Below are 22329 nucleotides of genomic sequence, written 5' to 3'. Positions count from 1 at the left end.
GCAGCACTGTTTACAATAGCTAAGCTTTGGAAACAACCCAAATGCCCAAAAATAGATGACTGGATCAAGAAGATGTGGTACATATATACCATGGAATATTACTCAGCATTCAAAAAAGATAAACACATGCAATTTGCAGCAACATGGATGGCGCTGGAAGGGCTCATGCTCAGCGAAATAAGCCAGAAAGAAAAAGAAAAATACCGATGGTCTCACTCATAGCAGGAATCTAGAAAACTTAAATAAGGGACCAGGAAAATGAATATAAGAAAGTGAAAATCAAAATCAACAAAAAACTATGAACCAGAGACACTTTTTGGGGGGTGGGGGGCGGGAGGGGAAGGATTGGGGTCAGAATGGGGCGTTTGCAATTGTATGGGGGAATATAAAAATAAAATTTATTATTTAAAAAAAATAAATAATAAAAAATAAAAAATAAATAAATAAATAAATAAATAAATAAAAAAGAGAAACCCCACCAACTGGGAGAACATTTTTGCACTCAACACTAATGATAAAGGACTAATCACAAAAATCTGCAAAGAGCTGATGAGACTCAACAAAAACAAAGAAAATAATCCAGTCAAAAAATGGGCAGAAGAGCTAAAAAGAAACTTCTCTGAAGAGGAAATGCAAATGGCCAACAGGCATATGAAAAATGTTCAACATCACTTGTAATCAGGGAAGTGCAAATCAAAACTACCAAGAGATACCATCTCACACCAGTGAGAATGGCACATATTAAAAAAACTAGCAAAAACAAATATTGGCGAGGTTGTGGAGAAAAAGGAACTCTCCTGCGCTGTTGGTGGAGTGCAAACTGGTCCAACACTATGGAGAGCTGTGTGGAGATTTCTGGACCTACTAAACATAGAGCTTCCATATGATCCAGCAATTCCATTCCCAGGTATTTACCCAAAGGACACAGAAACATCAATTCCAAAGAGCACCTGCACCCCTATGTTTATAGCAGCACTATTTACAATAGCTAAGCTTTGGAAGCAACCCAAATGCCTAAAAATAGATGACTGGATCAAGAAGATGTGGTACATATACACCATGGAATATTACTCAGCATTCAAAAAAGTAAACACATGCAATTTGCCGCAACATAGATGGCGCTGGAAGGGATCATGCTCAGCGAAATAAGCCAGAAAAGAAAAAGAAAAATACCGGATGGTCTCACTCATAGCAGGAATCTAGAAAACTTAAATAAGGGACCAGGAAAATGAATAACTATAAGAAAGTGAAAATCAAAATTAACAAACAACTATGAATCAGAGACACTATATGGGGGGTAGGGTGTTGGGGGGGGGAGGGATTGGGGTCAAAATAAGGGGGTTGCAATTGTATGGGGAATATAAAAATAAAATTTATTTTAAAAATAATAAAAAAATTAAAAAATGAATAAAAAAATAAAAGTTGCTCTTTACTTACATGTGAGAATTTTTAAAAAAAGATTATTTATACATACAAGAGCAAGGGTACAGGCCAGCGGTGCAGGGGTGGGGGGCAGTGAGAGGATTCACCAGAAACAGAGTGGGGAACAGAACAGGGGCATCTAGTGAAATACACTGTTGAGGGGAGCAGCAGGCAAGACAGGAGAGGTTTATGAGTGTTGGCCTTGTCCTCATTTGCATGTTGTCAATTTCAGTGAATTCATTTATGATACTTTTCCCCATCCTTATAAATTAAAAAAAAATTTTTTTAGTCAAGTCAGCCATTTGTTTGGCTATGAGATCTGACTTTCCCTACTCTTAAGATTACCAGAATATTTGTATGGAAAGTTTAACTTTGCTCATTAAAATTTCTAATCCATCTGGACTTAATATTTCTATAAGGTGAGATAAAAATTTATTTTATGGGCTCCTTTCTTTCACATTTGAAATATCTCTTGTATACTAAATCTTGTTCTAGCCTTGAATTACTTCTAAACTACTTGGTGCAATCAGACTGTCTTTGATAATTTTTAATGCCATTTTCCTCAATAATAGGAAATGTGTTGTTATGTGTACATATTATAAAGCTTGAATAATTGTTTCAGAGATAATTTTTATAAGTTTATATAAGGAAAGCCCACTATGTTTTTATGTTTGAAAATTCAAAATATTTTAGCATGTAATCTGATTACTCTAAAGTTACAGAAAATTACACTGAAAGTGAATTAAAGTACAAATTTGAATGAGTGTAAAATTACACTAAAATTACACAGATATTGTAACTTTTTATTCCCATTTCAGTACCTTGTTGGTACACGTTGTTGCAGTTGTGTTTCCCTTCATTGCTCCTTGCTCGCAAGGAAAAATATATGAGAACCAGAGCCGTGAAGGTCTTTTGATAACAGTAGATCCCTCTTAGCCACAGTTTAGACACTATTTGATCCACATATCAAAAATAAGTCAGTTTCATAGTTTCCTAAATTTCTTGGCATAATGTAAACTTTTTAAATTAATATAACCAATCATTGTCACTGTTTCAGTGAAACTAAATATACAATGGCTTTAATCTTTAAAACCTTTTAATGTCTGTAAAACATTTTTTTATATAAATGGACATTATGTTACCCATTTAAAGAGGATATTAAAGTTTTGAGACGTTAATGTCAAATAATAGGAAAGATGGAAACCAAGTACTGTAGTGTTTTCCTGTTTTATCTTATTTTAATTAAGTAGGTAATTTCCTAACAATAAATTTAATCAGGTGGTTCTGTCCATCTTATCAGTTCCTCCTGCTTTTCCTTTCACTTTCTTTATTCAACTGTGATTGTTTACTCGGTTTTTATATTATTAAAAGAATGCTTTATACCCTTTTTTATCAGCTGCCCTTCCTGCCTGCTGAGTTATCCATTGTTGATTATAATAATGATCTTGAACATTTTTCTTTGTTTTTTAGATTCCTGAATTTGATAATTTGTACCTGGATATGAATGGAATTATACATCAGTGCTCCCATCCTAATGATGATGATGTTCACTTCAGAATTTCTGATGATAAAATCTTCACTGATATTTTTCACTACTTGGAGGTGTTGTTTCGCATTATTAAACCTAGAAAAGTGTTCTTTATGGCAGTTGATGGTGTGGCTCCTCGAGCAAAAATGAACCAGCAGCGTGGAAGACGTTTTAGGTAAAATATTTATGTTTTATTTTACAGTGCTATTTAGTTAATAAAATAAATCATTTTAAAGGAAATTAACATAATACATCCTCAGTTAATGTTTCGTTTCTGCTTACATTTCACTAGAAATGGAAATATCTCATACTTATAAAAATGTCACATAAAAATCAGTTAAGTAAACAATCGAGATGAGATGTCATTTCTCAGAGCATATGTTGGCCTGTATGAAGTTACTCTGTGTCACAAATTTTTAAACTTCTTGTTGGTAATTTTAAACGTTAGTACTAGGAAAGTTCCTATGGTAGTTTGCCTTAAGTGAACTGAAAAATTATTTTAATGAGAACATCATTGACATTTAATTTCAACATTTGTTGACTGCTCAGACCTTGGGAAATGGTGAGTGGGTTTAGAAGGGGACTGATGGAGTATGGGAAGAGAACTGAACTAGAACATTCAAGGTATTATCAGCATTTGGTATGTAATCTAGATAGTAAGAAAAGTAAAAGGGTCAGAGGAAGTTGTAGACAGGATTTTAAGGTCAAATTCTTGGACATAGCAGTGACTCAGGCTGTGTCCTTATTTATGAATTGTAGAAGTAAAGTTAAGAGTGCCGTTAGAATAAAAGAAAAGACGGGCCTCCCTGGCGGTGCAGGGGATTGGGACATACGCACATGACACAGCAGACCTCTCCTGTCTCCCCCACTGCTCCCTTCAGCAGTGTATTTCAGTCAGTCTGCCTGTTCTACTCCCCACTCTGTCTCTGGTAAATCCTCTCACCCCCCACACCTCTGGCTTATACCCTAGTTCTTGTATGCATAAATAAATAAATCTTAAAAAAAAAAAAGAAAGGAAAGACTCCTGGGTCCTTTGTGTTTACTAGATCATTAGCATAGTGAATTTTTTCATTATTATGGCTGGTAAAGAAGTGGAAAGGACTATGAATCAAATGTGGAATTCTTCAGGGCAGGTGGAAGAGTACTCAGGAGTAAGAAGTGAAAATGGGAAGAGAATGTTAAAAAATACTGACTTAATATCAGAAGTGAAAATATACTGAAAAAATTAGCACAACTATGAAATCCTTGAGACATCTCTTAGAAATTTAGATTCTCAAGTATCAATCCAAAGCTTTCTTAATCCAAATCTCTGAGAATTTGACCCTGGAAACTATTTTTACCAGATTCCCCTGATCTTTTTTAAAGTAGTTTCTGGGAACTACTGGAATAGAAAGTGTAGTATTGAGAAAGGGTTGTGTAAACCCAAGGTATCAGTTAGAAATTAGTTGCAGGTGATAAAAACCTAGATATTTTCAGCAGAAAAGGGTGTAATATAGAGAAGTATAGATGCTTATAAAAATCATTATGTAGAACAAAAGAATAGAAATCTAGGTGAGCCTTCAAAAATGACTTCCAGGGCCTCCCTGGTGGTGCAAGGGCTTAAGCACAGTACTATGAAGCTATCCGCAGCCTCTACAGCACGAGTTCAATCCCTGGCCAGGGAGCTAACCCACATGACAAAATAGACCTTTCCTGTCTTGCCCACTGCTCCCCTCAGCAGTGTATTTTAGTCAGTCTGCCTGTTCTGTTCCCCATTCTGTTTCTGGTGAATCCTCTCACCACCATCCCCACACCTCTGGCTTGTACCCCAGTTCTTGAATGCATAAATAAATGAATCTTTAAAAAAAACAACAAACAAAAAAAAAATGGCTTCCAGTAAAATACCATAAAACAGACCTACAAGAGGCACTACTGCAATTACATACTACCACATATAGAAAGATAAGCTGATCAGAGGACCCCACCAAAACCATAGGCACTGGGAACTTCCTACTTTAACTGTGTTCCAGGGATTAAGAAGCACCACTAGAATCATAGGCTCTAAGAATAAGCCACTACTGTCTCTCTGTTAGCTCCAGAGTTCTAATGCATCTGCTACATATGTACTGGATACACTGTACCTTGCTTCTCAGCACCTGCAAACCTGGAGTATTTATCTCTCTTATACTGTTAATAAAACACATGCATTCTATGATCCCATTGTCTCAACTGTCATGCAGACTTTACCATCCTTCCACATTTCACACTTTCTGTGGTGGAATCTAATTGACAGAGTTTAAGTATCCAGAAACCTAGCTGCTGGGATGTCTGAGAGTTTAATTTTTTTTTTCTTTTTTTGCCTTTCTAACTTTTCCATCATTAGAAGATAAACTAGAGGGCCTCCCCGGTGGCGCAGCAGTTGAGCACTGGGTTGCGAAGCTGCCCGCATCCTCTGCAGTGCTGGTTTGATCCCCGGCTGCTCCCCAGCCACCAGAGGAGGGTCCCACATGGCGCGCAGACCTCTCCTGCCGCCCGCTGCTCCTCTCAGCAGTGTACTTCAGTCCTTCTGCCTGCTCTGCTCCCCGCTCTGGCTCTGGTGAATTCTCTCACCCTTCCGCACTTCTGACTGTACCCAGTGCTTGTATAAATAAATAAATAAATAAATCTTAAAAAAAAAAAAAAAAAAAGAAGATAAACTAGAAAGAAAATGAGATGGATGTTGAAATGCTGAGATCAACCCACCATAATAGCCACAAACATTTTCTACGTATTGTAAATATTGAATCCCCCAACCAGCATTTTCTCATTCTCAGCAATTGTTTTCTCCATTCAAAATCTGTATTTATAATCCTTCCACATCTTTCTGGTGTCTAAATCTGTAGCCATCCATCTTTCCTCCCAGGATGCCACTGAAACTTCTGTACAAAATTACAAATAGACTCTTTTTGACTAACTCTAAAGAATAATTGCTTATTACCTCACTGATCTTTGGAATTTAACAATGTTGACTATTGTTTTTCTTGAACTTCCTTTACTTAATCTGAATTGTAGCTACGTACTCTCTTTGGCTGCACTTTCTTAGTGTCTTTTCTCTCCCTTGGTGTTACTTTTTTTTTTCTTTAATTAGGTTGTTTGTGTGTTTGTTTTTTGTGGTAACAATGATATACATGACTCCATGTAATGTAGGGATTAGGATCACACCTTTTTTGTGTGTTAACACAGCATGCCTGCCACCAAGCTCCTGTAAACCTCTACCATAGTCCATTGGGCCCCTTCTGACCTTTTTTCCACCCACTCTCCCACTCTCCCCTTCTGGTAGCCTCAGTTATGCAGTCAGATTTCTAAGGTTTGTTTTGATTTGGTTTTGTCTGTTCCTTTGGTTTGTTTCTCTATATTCCTCATGAGAGAAATCATCGCTCATTTGACTTATTTTGGTTAGCACAATTCCCTCCAGTTCCATCAATGCTATTGCAACTGGCAACTCACAGGTTTTTTTTTTTCTTCAGCTGAGTCATATTCTATTGTGTGTATATACCACACTTAATCTACTTAATCTATTTATGTGCCTACTACTTAATCTACTCATGTCTTTCAGCATGTAAGTTGTTTCCAGAGCTTGGCTATTATAAATAGTGCTACAGTGAACACAGGAGTACATCTATCCCTTTTAAATTAGTGGTTTTGTATTCTTTGGATAGACACCTAGTAGTGAAATTACTAAATCTTATGGTGGATTAATTTTTAATGTTCTGAGATACATCCATACTGTTTTCCTTTTAAAAAATTATTAATTTTTTAATTTGTTTTTAATTGAGATAGTATCTGGATACCCCCATCAGGTATTGCCACCATGGTGCTCCCACCACCAAATAACCCAAAGTCTACCACCATACCACATTCTGCTTTTCCTTTTAGTTCTTTTTAAAAAAGATTTATTTATGCATACAAGAACTGGGGTACAGGCCAGAGGTGCAGGAGTTGAGGGTGAGAGAATTCACCAGAGACAGGTTGGGAAGCAAAACAGTCAGAGCTACTGAAACACACTGCTGAGGGGAGCAGTGGGCAAGACAGGAGAGGTCTGCTGCACCATGTGGGTCACTTCCTTGGCTGGGGATCAAACTCATGCTGCAGCAGCTGATGCTTAACCCCTTGTGCCACCAGGGAAGCCCTTTTCCTTTTAGTTCTTACCCTGCCTCTTTCCCCTGTCTTCTCTGGGTGTTTCAGTTCTGTAGGCAGCTTTCAAGGGTTAGTTTTTAAGCTTGTCTTTTTCTGACCGCTAGTTTAGTTTCTCTATATTCCACATATTAGTGATACCATCTGGTATGTATCTTTCTCCTTTTGACCTATTTCACTTAGTGTTCTCTCTTCCAGCTCCATCTGTATAGCCACAGATGGCAAGAGATTATCTTTTTTGATCATGAAGAAATATTCCATTGTGTATATATACTAGATCTTCTTGATCCACTCATCTGTTTTGAGGCACTTAGGTTGTTTCTGTAAGTTAGCTATAGTAAATAACACTGCAATAAACCTGGAAGTACACAAGTTTTCTTTTGAATTAGTGTTTTTGAATTTTGGGGGTAGGTGCCTAGGAATGGATTTACTGTGTCAATGGCAGATCCACTTTTAATGTTTTAAGTCACGTCCTTGCTGCTTTCCAAAAGGGTTGGACCACTCTGCATTCCCACCAGCAGTGTTGGAAAGCTCCCTTTTTTCTATATCCTCACTAGCATTTGTTATTTCTGGTCTTTTCAATATGGGCCATTCTCACAAGTGTGAGATGATATCTCATTGTGGTCTTAATTTGCATTTCCCTAATACATTTAATCATGTGCCTGTTTTGCAGTCTGTATGTCTTCTTTGGACAAGTGTGTTTACTTTTGCCCATTTTTTTATTAGGTTATTTGTTTTGTCTTCAGAAAATTTTATGGGTTCTTTGTATATCTTAGATATCAGTCCCTTGTCAAAATATGGTGTGAAAATATTTTCTCCCATTCAGTAGGATGTCTTTTCATTTTAGTTATTGTTTCTTTCACTATGCACAAGTTTTTCAGTTTGATGTAGTCTCAGTGGTTTATGTTCTCTTTTGTTTTCCTTGCTGATGAGGACAATCCCTAAAGACATTGCCAAAGCTTATGTTGTAAATGTTTTGCCTATGTTTTCTTCTATGTATTTTGTGATTTTAGGTCTAGTATCCAAGTTTTTATACATTTTGAATTCATTTGTACTTAAGGTTTGAGAGAGTCGTCTAGTTTCATTCTTTTGCATACAGCTGTTCCATTTTCCCACCACTATTTACTGAAGAGGTTATCCTTGTTCCAGTGTATGTGCTTGACTCCTTTGTCATAGATTATCTGTCCATATAGGTGGGGATTCATTTCTGGGCTCGCAATTTGTTCCACTGGTATGTTGTCTTGTTTTTGTTCCAGTACCAGACTGTTTTAATTATTATGGTATTATAATTTGAAGGTTAGAAGGGTAATATCTCCATTCTTTTTCTTTTTTTGCTTTTGTTAATTGGGGTCTTTTATGATTCCATATGAATTTCAGAAGTGTTTGTTCTAGTTCTTTGAAAAATGCCATTGATGTTTTTATTAGGATTGCATTGAACCTGTGTATTGCTTTGGGTAGGATGGCCATTTTGACAATATTGATGCTGGCAACTCTGATTACTATGGACACCCATATGCTAATAAATTCAATAACCTATAAGAAATGGACAAATTCTCTGGCCACTTTGGCACCTCCCCCAGCCTGGATCCAGGGTATCAGTAATCAGGGCAGGTGCTGATGGGGTCTTACAGGAGGTCATGAGGCCTCTGGTGGCATTGGCACCCCTCCCGGTGCAGGTCCAGGGTCTTATCAGTCTGTGTGGGAGTTGGTGGGGTCTCACAGTAGGTCAGAAGGCCTCTGGCTGCTCTGGCATTCAGTGTTTTTCTTAAATATTGGTATTTCTTAGTGTTCATCCTGGGTCCTTCATAATCTTACCCAGTGATTTTAATTCCTGTCTGTACTGATGACTCAGTACATGTTTATGCAGTTGTTTATGGTGGATATCTCTCTCCTATGTATGAAAATGCCCAATTCTTGTGTCTTTTTGGATAGCACAAATAAATTTCAGACTGAACATATGCAGAATTGAATTCATCTTCTCCTACAATTGTCTTGCATGTTTCCTGTTTCACTGAATGACAGCACCATGCAAAAAAGCTGTTCAACCAAGTCCAAGAGTAACATCTTGGATTTTCCTCTCTTCCTCTAGATATGCAAGTTCTATTTATCTGGTCTTTTAAATTTGTCATATCTACCAACTTGTTTACATCTTCACTGCTGTTATCTCCATCTCTCCCACCATTAACTTTCATCAAGATTACTTGAATAGTGTTATCTTGTCCCTGTCCCACACATTCTCTATAGTGCAGCTATGTCAAATATTATGGCTATTTAATTTCCTGTCTCCCTACTAGAATGTATACTCTATATGAACAGAAATAATTTCTCTTTGATTACAGCCCAAGAACTTGTCACATAGTGATATTGAATAATCATTTGTTCAATCAAAGTAGGAAAAGGAGAAAGAGGGAAGAAGGGAACCCATTAAAGAGACACAAATGAGTTGGCATCTTCAGAGTTTATGTTATATTGAAGAGGTGGATTAGAAAGAGGTTAAATATCACAGAAATACTATTCCACAAAGCACAGCAGATAAAACTGTAGCAAGGATATAGGACATGTATTTAAAGCTGAGCATCCTAATTTATATGACATGGCATACTAATATAGTACAAATGGATTAAGGAGAAACTGAACAGGAATTGGAGTGCCTGAATTCAAACTTTGGTACATCTGACTCTAGAACTCATGTTCTTGCTAGTAAATTCAATGGCCTCAAAAAGGAGGTGATATTGGCAAATGATTTCTTTATGTTATTGCATTTTCGTTTCATTTTTTGAATAATAGTGAAAGAACTACAACAATGTGTTACAATTTTATGGTTATAGTTTACATAATATTTTAGAATTCACTTTAATAATGCAATTCTTGTTTGATTTCATTAACTAGCATATATAATGAAGTTTAAAACTATAAATTGAACTGTTAGCAAAATCAATTTTCTGTGTACTTTATAGAAAATACTTTATAATATTTGTAACACTGTGTCACTTTTATACTATTAGAATGTTGTACTTTTGTAGTATTGATCTGAAAAAACTCAATTCTTTAAGAGCAGTTTCTGCGATTCATCTTTATCAATTATAATTGTTTTAAAACTTTATTGTTTTGAATTTTTAAAGCGGTGAATTAGAATTTTAGTTATAAACACATCTAAGCAACAATTTACTTATTCCCCCTTATCCTTTTCAAGAAATTTCAAGCAACTTTCCCCCCCCTTAACCTTTAAGGTCAGCAAAAGAAGCAGAAGACAAAATTAAAAAGGCAATAGAAAAAGGAGAAACTCTTCCTACGGAGGCCAGATTTGATTCCAACTGTATTACACCAGGTAAGTTCATCTCGAGAAAAATTCTGAGATTTTAAATGTAAAATTTTTTCAAAAATATTTTTCTTTTTTAGCCTTTATTTATGTAGTCCTTAGAACTCTATTTGCTATATTTTTCCAATTATGTCTTCTCATGTGATAGTTTGCTAGATTTATAGATGTTGATAAGAACAGCTATCAGATGCACAGAATTCCAGACATAGAAGGATCTGTCCTCCCACCATTTATTTGTATGAAAATTGATTCAGCAAGATTGTGGTGCATACAGGTTCATGTAACTAACTTGTGTTAAGGATAGGAAACCCATTTTCCTATCCAGAACACTTACTGTTCTGCTTCTCAACAGTTAAATTTTCTGTGACTTTAACAAGAAGTGAAGTCATTAGTATTATGTTTAATTTTATATCTAAAAAATCTCCTATACTTTTTAGAGCTCTGTCTAGCATCATTATAGTTCTTTACTTTGAAAAATTTCTTAAAATATTGCTTCCTCATGAATTCTTTGCTATGATAATTTTCTTTCATTAGGTGCCTTAATAATACAGTGTTTGATTTTTTTAACCAGCTTCATCCTGTTTGTGGTTTAATATTGTATTGCCTTACACTCTTGTCCATCTGGACTTTTCCTAAACCAAAATCTTTGTAGACTCAGTTTCCAAATTAACAATAAAATTTCCAGGTAAACAGTAATAATAATAGTGGTTGTTACTGCTGTTGTTATTACCAATCTAATTGAAGCTGCATGCCTTAAAAAAGTCCTCAGAATCTAAGGCAACAGAAGATCGAGGTTTGTATTAGTGTTGAAATTCTGCCCTCTTGAGAAAATATTTGGAGCATAGTCCTTTAGTAGTTACATTCCTTGACTTTCCTTATCTCACTTAACTTCATTTTAGGATGATTAGTAAAATTAGAAACAGTTGTGATATTTGTTAGGGAAAGGTATGACATTACTTGTTTTTCAAGAAAAGCAGAACTTTTGACCTTCTTTAGAGAGGCCATTTATGGATACCCAGATCTAGTATCATGTTAGACTGGGAACTCACAGTTTTCTGTTTCTCACAAATTAAACATTTTGTTTATAGGGACTGAATTCATGGCCAGATTACATGAACATCTGAAGTATTTTGTAAATATGAAAATTTCTACAGACAAGTCATGGCAAGGAGTTACCATCTACTTCTCAGGCCATGAGGTTATTACTTTTTTCTTATTTTGAGGATTTAAAAATTTTTAATATTCTGAAGTAAAGCATATTACCACTCTTTTTTATTTTTTTTAAAATACATTATATTTAGACTCCTGGAGAAGGAGAGCATAAAATCATGGAATTTATCAGATCTGAGAAAGCAAAGCCAGATCATGATCCAAACACCCGACATTGTCTTTATGGGTTAGATGCTGACTTGGTATGTATAATGTGTTTGTTATTGTTATTCTGCTTCTGCCGTAGTAGTTAAATATCTGCAAGACTTAATCTTATATAAAGCACTTTCTGGCTGTGGAAACAAATTTCAGCAAACATAATAATGATTACTACTGTATCATTACCATTACTGTATTTTTAAAACAACTGGAAATGAGCTCTTTTGCCATAGTTTGCAATAATTTATGTTCACACCTAACTGACCTTGTTGAATCAAGTATGGGTATGCCCTCTTGCTTAATACATGTAATACATGACTTTTAATAACACCTGATCTTATGACCCCATGACCCAAGTAACAGTACTTGATTTTTTTAACATTTTTATTATGTAAATTTTCAAACAAAAGTAGAAGAGATAGTATATAATGAACTTCCTTGTGTCCTCCTTTCACTTTAAACAATTTGCAACTCCTATCCTTAACCATTTTTGTCCTTCCTCCTACTCCCCTGATTTATTGAAGCAAATCCCAAACATTGTGTCATTTAATTGTTAAATATTTCAAAATGTTTTTTTCAAGGACATGCGTTATTTAAAAAATAAAACCTCACAATGCCATTATTCCACATAAAACAAAAATTAACAATCTCTGTTTAATATGTGAGCATCTATTTTGTATTCTTATTTCCCTGATTGCTTCATAAATATTTCATTTTGTTTTGCTGGAATCAGGGTGGAAATAAACAATAGATGTTGCAGTTGGTTGGTTGATATTACTAGACTTTGGATATTACAATAATATGTGAGAAAAGTAACTGAAAATGTCCTTTTCTAGTTTGTTTTTTTTTTTCTTTATTTTCATGTATTAGAGGTATCCTGGCCTCCAAGGAGTCCTACATTCTTTTGTAATGGGAAAACTGCTGCATTTTATTTCTTACCCATTCCCCTATGGCAAGTGAAAAGGTGTGAATATTCAGATATTTTAAGGCAGAGGTGGCTATAAAGGTCATGTGAGTCTGAGGTCAACATTACTTTTCTTAGAAAAGAATACCCACTTTACCCTTTTCATAATCTACAAATGGGTCATATTTTACTATTTGTATATTTAGTATGTTAATAAATTATTGTCCCTTCTCTGTATGGAAATGTTTTTATTTCATTGCTTTTACAAGCCTGGTAATATACAAAATGAGAGAACAGAAATATTTCTTAGTCATTTTTCAACAGATTATGCTTGGATTAACAAGTCATGAGGCACATTTTTCTCTTTTAAGAGAAGAGGTTCGGTTCGGTGGCAAAAAGACACAAAGGTAAATCATGTTGCATGTATGTTGTACAAAAGAACAGAAATTAAATAGAGACTGTTAATCACTTAACAGATATTTGATCTGAAAATATTTTCTCCCATTCTGTGCATTGCCTTTTTATTTTGTTGATAGTGTCCTTTGATGCAAGAATTTTTAATTTTGATGAAGCCCAACCTATCTTATTTCCCTTTTGTTTCCTTTTTTCCTTGCATTGCATTTACTGTTAGTGTAATACCTAAAAAATTTTAAATCCAATGTCATAAAGCTTTGCCTCATTTTATTTTCAGAGCTTTATAGTCAGCTCTTACATTTAGATCTTTGATCCATGCTGAGTTATTTTTTGTGTACAGCATGAAGAGTCTGGTTTGTTCTTTTGCATGTTTATATCCAGTTTTACCAACACCATTTGTTGAAAGGACTGTCTTTTCCCCATTGAATGGGCTTGGCTCCTTGGTCAAAAATCACTTGACCATGTGTATATTATTTTTGGGCTCTGTATGTTATCCTGCTGGACTGTATTTCTGTCTTTTTGCTGGTATCACAGTATTTTGGTTACTGTAGTTTTGTAGTAAATCTTGAAATTAGAAGGATCTTACCTCCAACTTTGTTCTTTTTTTTCCCCCCAGTATTATTTTGGCTATTTGGAGTCACCTGAGATTAATGATTTTTAATACTGATTTTTCTGGTTTTATAAAAAATATCACTAAAACTCTAGTAGGGGTGCCATCAAATCTGTAAATCCCTTTGTGTAGTTTACATCTTAATATTAAATACTATTACATCCCATAATAATACCCCAGTTCGTTAATATGAAATGTCTTTACATTTTTTATAACTTCTTTAATTTCTTTCAGCAATATTTTGTGGTTTCAGTATATAAGTCATTGTGTTTCTGTTTTGTATTTTTTATCTTTTATTTCAAAGCAAATTTTTAAAAGTATGGCCACCATGCTGTATAGTACAATCCAGAACTTATTTATCTTATAATTGGCAGTTTGTAGGTTTTGACAAACTTTAACCTTTTGTGTCCCCCCTCCCCCAACAATTAATCTGTTCTCTATCCTTGTAAGTTTAGTTTTTTGTTTCTGGTTTTGTTTTGTCTTTTCCTCCTTGGTCAACTTACTCTTAAGTGTTTTGTTCTTTTGGATGGTATTATAAATGGATTGTTTCTTAATTCCTTTAGATATTGTTGTATATTAATCTTATACCCTGTAACTATAACAAATTTGTATTTTAGCTCTGATAAAACAGGATTTTCTATATATAGAATCAAGACAGCTATAAATAGAGATAATCTTACTTCATCTTTTCCAGTTTGGATGCCTTTCTATGTCTATTTCTTACCTAATTGCCCTGACTAGATTCTAGTACAATGTTAAATAGCTATGGTGAAGGTGAGCATCCTTGTCTTGTTCCTGATGTTAGGAGGAAACTTTCAGCTTTTACCACGAAGTATGATGTTAGTTATAGTTTTTCATAAATTCCATTTATCATATTAAGGGTGTTTCCTTCTGTTCCTAAGTTTGCTAAGCATTTTTCCATGGAAGGATATTGAATTTGACAAATGTTTATTCTGCTGAATGATTGTGTGTTTTTTCCTTTCTTCTAGTAATGTGTTGTATCTTAATGACTGATTTTCTAAAGTGAACCACCCTTGCATTTCTGGTATAAATCCCATTGGTTCATAGTGTATAATCCTTTTACTAAGCTTATCAGCTTGTATTTTTACTTAGGTTAAATTTGAAGTATAGGCCAACACCAGGAATATAGACCACTATTCCAAGCCAGGAAAGATAAGGGGAAGAAGTGTTAGTGCCTCACCATTGAAGCATTTGACTGTAGATATGAATGTGTAGCATTTCCTTGAATAATGTCTTTTCATTCAAAGGTGTTTTAATTAATTGATGAGGAAAAAAAAGATTCCTGGCAGGAGCCTCTGAACTTGTGGAGTTTGTGTGTTCTCCCTATTTAGCATGGATAGTCTTCCTTTACTCTGGTTTTATCCCATATCACAAAGACTTGCACATTAGGTTAATTGGTGTGCATTAGATTAATTGTCCCAATATGAGTGAGTGAGTGAGTGAATGAGTGAGTGTGAATGAGTGAGTGAATCCTACAATGCAATTGTGTCCCATCATATACCTTGAGCTGGCAGAATAGGCTCCAACTACTTAAGACCCTAAACTGGAATAAGTGGGTTGGAACTGAATAAATGAAGAAATTACTGTTTAATATTAGAAGTGTTTTGGGTCTTTATTTAGAAGTTTGGTCATTTTTTTGCAAAATATGCTGTAGGAACTTTATTCTTGTTTATATCATTTAACCTATAATAAAATTGGTTACTTAATGTGTCATTCTCTTAAACTCACAGTTTCCGAGAACCTGTAGACAATTAAGACATTACTGTATATATTCATTTATCCATATGTTTTCTGCTGATGGCCAGCCTTAAATGGGCCAGATCCCACTAGCTTCTTACATGTATTGTGTGTTATTTAGGCTTTCTTTATTCTGAAAGTCTTTGTAAAGAAAGTATAATCTAAAACTTTGTTTGAACTTTATTGTATCTATTATAATTGCAATTATATTTCTATCTTTGCAATACCATGCAAGTTTTAAATAAATTACATGCATTGATTACAAGAATTATCTTCAAATAATATGTTTGGTTTTAAGTTTTGTTAATTTTTAAAACTTGGGTCTTAAAAAATATGTAATTAATTCTGTATTGATCTTCTGACAAATTGCAGAGTATGTGCACCAGAAGAAACCACATTTCACCTCCTACACTTGTCTTTAATGAGAGAGTATATTGACTATGAGTTTTCAGTATTAAAAGTGAGTATTATTATAGCTATGGATCAAAAATGAGTATGAAGAAATTTATATAGGATTTGACTTTATTCTCCATTTTGCTATAGGACAAGATCACATTTAAATATGATATTGAAAGGATAATAGATGATTGGATTTTGATGGGATTTCTTGTGGGCAATGATTTTATCCCTCATCTACCTCATTTGCATATTAATCATGATGCACTGCCTCTTCTGTATGGAACATATATTACCATCCTGCCAGAACTTGGGGGTAAGAAAAGTTTTATATCCATTTGAGGATACTTGAACTTAGTCCTCAACAAACCCTAAAAATGTCATGTGGTTTATTAGATTATGCATGCTCAAATAAAGTAGGAAAAAATAGGGTGGTTTTATTTTTTTATCTAAGGTGCCATACTCTGTAGAAATTTTCAGAAAGAAATTTTCTTTTGCAAGCAAAGAGAATAACCAGAGTTAAGCAGTCTCATTTATTGGTAACTAAAATAATCTGCACTTGGTTAAGAAAGCCAACAGAAATTGTTGGTTTCACTTAGCTTCTTTCATGTTAAGCATAAAAATTCAATTTTCTGAATGGGTAAGCATCAGAATATTTAACATGAAGAAAAGACTTTTCAATTGAAATGGTAAATTGACAAACATTGGCAATGCAGAGCAAATAACAGAAGAGTAGCAGATCATTACATCTTTTCTTTAAGTTAACATATCAAATTGAATTCTTAAGATAAGCTCTTGAACAAGTCTCATTTAATTATCAAATATTGTTGGAAATGTGGGAGGATTATTATTATATGTACCTGGAAGCTATTATATTCTGCTTTAGTTCTTACATATTATATATATTAGTTCTTAAATATTGTATATTATAGTAAAATTAAGTATAGAAACTCAGGCCAGTTATATAGCCTAATATAGCCTAATACTGAGTATTTTTTCTAGAGTGGTAGAATTATAAAAAGAATTTTGTAGAATTGTTTTTAAAAAAATATTGTTTGGAATATTACTCAGCAATCAAAAAAGATAAACTCATGCAATTTGCAGCAACATGGATGGAGCTGGAAAGGATCATGCTCAGCGAGATAAGCCAGAAAGAAAAAGAAAAAGAAAAATACCGGATGGTCTCACTCATAGCAGGAATCTAGAAAACCTAAATAAGGGACCAGGAAAAAGAATAACTATAAGAAAGAAAAAATCAAAATCAACAAACAACTATGACCCAGAGACACACTATGGGGGAGTGGAGGCGGGAAAAGGAGGGATTGGGGTCAAAATAAGGGGGGGTGCAATTGTATGGGAAATATAAAAATAAATTAAATTATAAAAAAATATTGTTAACTGCTAGTATAAATTTAGGTTTTGTTCCTTTTAGGTTATATTAATGAAAGTGGCCATCTAAACTTACCTCGATTTGAGAAATACCTTGTGAAACTATCAGATGTAAGTAATAGAAGTTTTTTTTAAAAAAAGATTTATTTATTGATGCATATAAGAACTGGGGTGTGGGGGTGAGAGGATTCACCAGAGACAGAGTGGAGAACAGAACAGGCAGATTGACTGAAATACAGTGCTGAGGGGAGCAGTGGGCAAGTCAGGAGAGGTCTGCTGTGCCTTGTGGGTCACCTTCCTGGCTGGGGATCGAACTCGTGCTGCGGTAGCTGCGAATAGTTTCATAGGTTGCATAGGTTGTGTCTTAACCCCTTGTGCCACCAGGGAGGCCCAGTAATAGAAGTTTTGTCATGGAGTAACTGTAAATAATCAGTAACCAATTGCATGATCACAGAAGAGAGAGGTTTTGTAATTTTACTCTAATTTTGTAAAATCATTCTGCATAAATAATTTCACCTAAATTATTTTAATTTTCAGAGTAATAGATGAGGTCCCCATGTGCATGGAAAAATAACATTCTCTGATTTCTTGTGCCCCAGAAATAGGCACTATTAAATTTTTTGGTAGGAATTCTTCCATGCATACTTAAATTATTCTTAAATGAATTTAAATGTTTCTGTACAGTTTGATCGGGAGCATTTCAGTGAAGTTTTTGTGGACCTAAAGTGGTTTGAAAGCAAAGTTGGTAACAAGTACCTCAATGAAGCAGCAGGTATTGCAGCAGAAGAGGCCAAGAGCTACAAAGAAAAGAAAAAATCAAAGGTGTTTGATTTTTTTGGTGTTTTTTATTTCCTTTGCTGTGAAGATAAAACTTATATTTCTTGCCTTTTGTTTTCTTTCATATGATTTTAGGGTTGCCTTGCTTCATTTTTATGTCTGTAGACATTTAAAATATGATTTGGGTCTCTTTCTTTATTGAGTCCAGTCCTTTAAATCTTATTGTTAGGCAACTGTCCTGCCAGCCTGTGACTGTGTAGGTGTCTCTCTTCACCAGCCTCCTCCCTTTGCAAAGCAGCATAGTCAGTTCTTCCCCCTAGACTGCCCACCTGTGACTAGTCACTCAGGCCTCTCTGTTAACAAATCTACCCCTTTGAGGGGCAGCTCTTTCTCCCCACTTGTGACTGTGCAGGAATCCTTGACTTCCCTTTTTATAATAAACCTGTCTTTTTGAATATTAAAAAAAATCTGACCTTTAAAAATAAATTTCTTTTTTTCTTCTTGAAGAGCATTGTGTGTACTTTGTTTTTGCAGTCTATTAGCAAATCTAGAAAGCATGTCTAAATAAAAGACAACAGAAAATTGTTATATTTTTAAATATGGATATTTATAGCATTTAATGCTATGAGACATTTGCTTTTCTCTAGATTAGTTTCCATTTAAAATCATATATTAAATATAGCATAGCAGTAGGCTAAGTTAAGAGTAATTAATAGTACAATATCTAGTAAATGTTAGATATTCAATAAATGATAGAATCAGTTAGAATATGTTAGTACCCTGTAAAACAACTCTAATAAACTCTTAAAAATATCTTGTTTGTGTTACCTTGGAATATAAACCTCTTCTGAAATTTTCCTCAGCCTCTCCATTATTATTGGATTCTGGTGAAGCTGAGTTTTCTGCACTCTCCTTATTGTAATGGTTGTATTTAGGTTCAAACCAAGTAACTCTTGCTCCAATAAAGGTAACTATCCTGATTTTCTGAAATGTAATCAATCCTAATTGCTTAGCTTTTCTCAGTGGAACTTAACAGCAATCAGTCTGCACTCTACTCTGTATTTTCTCAAGAAAGGCTCTGCAACTTTTTGGGAACTTACATGTCTATAAGCCTTGGCTCCAACCACCTCAACTAAGTCCATTTGCGTCACAAATTTTCTAGTATATGTTTAACATTGTAGATACGGGGAAAGTAAGGGGGAACTGTTGTAATAGCCAAGGCTAAGGAAGTTGGCAGAGAGCCTAGTTTGAATGACCAAAAGGAAAAAGGGTAAGAGATGAAGAACTAACTTGAGAGTCACTGGCATTAAGTAGGTAATTAGAAAATAAAAGCACTAAGGAATGAAATCACAAGGGAGGAGAAACATAGGCAGGGTATGAAGGATGTTATGAGGTGGAAACTCTATGGAAAAGCAGATGGATTGTATTGAAGAAAAGTTTAGAAGTGCAGGGTAAGTATTGGAATCATGAGAATGGTAGAATCCAGAGATAAAAAAATAGGTAATATTTGTAATCATTACATTCGGTAGTCCAGAGTTTGACATATAGAAATGTTAAAATTGATCAAATATAAAGGAATTTGGTATTAAATGTGTACTTTTTCATAAAAAATGAAATATCCTTGAAGTGGTTTCTTTTTTTTGGAACCCATATATTATAATCTATTATATTTTTTTTCTTTTATATTGGTGAGAATTACCTATTACACATCGTTGGAAGACCCAAATGTTAAATTCTACATAATAAAGATTTATACCTTTAGAAAACAAGTGATATAAAACCAAAAATATTTTAACAGTATTACAGCATTATTTTTAAAATAAATTTTTACAATTTAACTTACATTATTCAGTGACTTTTAGTATTTTTTGAAAACTCCATGTTAAATGTCTCACTTTGAGCTATATCTTGCCATTAATTTTATAATTTTAAAATTATGATTTTTCTAGGGCCAGGAAAACTTGTGTTGGGCTGCTTTAGACAAAAGTGGAGAAGAAGTGGTAACTTCTAAGGGTTGGTACAAACTATGTATAATATGCCCTTTCTTTGATAAGAATAGTTGTTCTATCTTCCCTTTATTACTATTAATTTGATAATATTAAATGTAATAGACTTCTATTATACTTGATAACATCTGCTTCAATGTGTATTTCTCAAAGCAGTAGATGGAACAACAATTTATGTAACTCTCAGCCACTGTCTTTTTGGCTTATTTTTTCCAGATAATTTAGAAGATGAGACTGAAGATGATGACCTGTTTGAAACAGAGTTTAGACAATATAAAAGAACATACTACATGACAAAGATGGGCGTTGATGTAGTGTCTGAGTATGTTTTTGCCAGTGTTTTTACTTTAAAATAGAAAAATTACATTTTTTTTCCCAGCTTCATTTTGTTTTTATTGAAGTAATTTAGGTTTACAACATTAGTATATGATTTGGAAGCATAGGATCACACCCTTTGGGTTACCACACCACACCCACCACCAAAGCACCAAAAGTACTCCACCTTAGTCTATTTGTACCCATCCCCCCTAACGGCCTCAGTTCTACAGATTTCGCAGGTTTCCTATTGGATGGATTCTATCTGACCCTTTGTTTTGTATCTCTGTATTCCACATATAAGTGATAGCTCCTGATTTACTTCACTTAGCATAATCCCCTCTAGTTCAATCCATGTAATCACAAAAGGCAAGGGTCCATCTTTCTTTTAGTAAAGTAGTATTCCATTATATTGATATACCACATGGTCCTATTCCACTCCCCTGTCTTTGGGCACTGAGGTTCTTTCCATAGCTTGGCCATTGTAAATAATGCTGCAATGAGCATAGGATTGCATATATCCCTTCAAATTAGTGTTTTTGTGTTATTTGGTTAGATACATAGGAATGGAATTGCTAGATCAAATGGTTGATTTATTTTTAATATTTTCAGAAGCCTCTATAATGTTTCTACAGGGGCTGGAACTGTGTACTTCCTGCCAATAGCATACGAGGGTTTCTTTTTCTCCATGTCCTCGCCAACACTTGCTAGTTTCTGGTATTAGTGAAATGGACCATTCTCATGAGGTGATATCTCATTGTAGTTTTGATTTGCAGTTCCCTGGCGATAAGTGATCATGAGCATTTTTTCATGTGCCTGTTGCCATCTGTTTGTCTTCTTTGGAGAAGTGCCTATTTAGCTCTTCTGCCTACTTTTTGATTATTTGTTAAGTATTCTGTTAAGTTGTATGAGTTCTTTGTAGATCTTAAATAACAGCTCCTTGTCAGATGTATGATGATCTTTTATGATTCCATATGAATTTCAGTAATATTTGCTCTATTTCTTTGAAGAATGCCATTGAAACTTTAATAAGGCATCAAATCTGTATATTGTATTGGCTATTTTACCAATATTAATTCTTCCAACACTTGAGCAGGAAATAACTTTTCATTTTTGTGTCTTTTGTTTCTTTTAACAATGTCTTACTGTTTTCATTGTATACGTTCTTTGTCTCCTTTGTTAAGCTTACTCCTAGATATTTTATTCTTTTTGATGCAATTATAAAAGGGAGTGTTTTCTTGATTTCCTTACTCTTCCAGCATATTACTTGCATATACAAATGCAACTGATTTTTGTTAATATTGATTTTGTAATCTACCACTTTGCTGAATTGATTGTTGCAGTGAGATTTTTAGTGGAGTCTTTAAAGTATACTGTGTATATTATCATGTCATCTGAAAATGATGATAGTTGTACTACTTCTTCCCTAGTTTGCATTATTTTTATATCCTTCTCTTGAATAATTGCTCTCCCTGAGATTTCCAATACTATGTTGAATAGTAGTGGTAAAAGTGAATATCCTAGTTATGTAACAGATCATAGAGGAAAAGCTTTCAGTTTTCACCACTGAAAATGGTAACAGATGTGAGCTTTTCCTATGTGGTATTTATTATGTTGAAATATGTTTGAGGGTTTTTTTCATAAATGGATGTTGGATCTTATCAAATACTTTCTCAGCATCTATTTATGATCATATGATTTTTATCTTTCTATATCTTGATGTGGTACATTACATTGATTGATTTTTAGGTTTTGAACCATCCTTCTGTCACTGAAAAAAATCCCATTTGATCATGGTGTGTGATCCTTTTAATGCATTATTGAATATAGTTTGCTAAGATTTTGTTGAGGATTTTAGCATTTGTTGTTCAGGAAAATTGGTCTGTAGGTTTTATATGTTTGTGTGTGTGTGTGTGTGTGTATGTGTGTGATCTGTCTGCTTTTGGTATCAGGGTAATGTTGGCCTCATAA

General features: G+C 34.3%; 1 protein-coding gene across 3 annotated transcripts in view; it reads left to right on the top strand.

The window, feature by feature from the left end:
- XRN1 (5'-3' exoribonuclease 1) overlaps nt 1-22329 on the top strand; it is a gene marked incomplete at both ends in the record, with an annotated part of 137329 nt that overhangs the window by 9841 nt on the left and 105159 nt on the right. For all 3 annotated transcript variants that reach the window (XM_084232406.1, XM_084232407.1, XM_084232405.1), the window contains 11 exons: nt 2893-3125; nt 10333-10430; nt 11510-11619; nt 11723-11833; nt 13018-13100; nt 15848-15935; nt 16019-16187; nt 17304-17371; nt 17945-18082; nt 19987-20050; nt 20260-20365. In XM_084232406.1, the coding sequence (XP_084088532.1) occupies nt 2893-3125; nt 10333-10430; nt 11510-11619; nt 11723-11833; nt 13018-13100; nt 15848-15935; nt 16019-16187; nt 17304-17371; nt 17945-18082; nt 19987-20050; nt 20260-20365 (1268 nt within the window). The remainder of the gene's footprint in view (nt 1-2892; nt 3126-10332; nt 10431-11509; nt 11620-11722; nt 11834-13017; nt 13101-15847; nt 15936-16018; nt 16188-17303; nt 17372-17944; nt 18083-19986; nt 20051-20259; nt 20366-22329) is intronic.

Source organism: Talpa europaea (assembly GCF_964194135.1).
Source record: "Talpa europaea genome assembly, chromosome: 4".
NCBI classification, from domain to species: Eukaryota; Metazoa; Chordata; class Mammalia; order Eulipotyphla; family Talpidae; genus Talpa; species Talpa europaea.
This window is presented reverse-complemented; position numbering and strand designations above follow the sequence as displayed.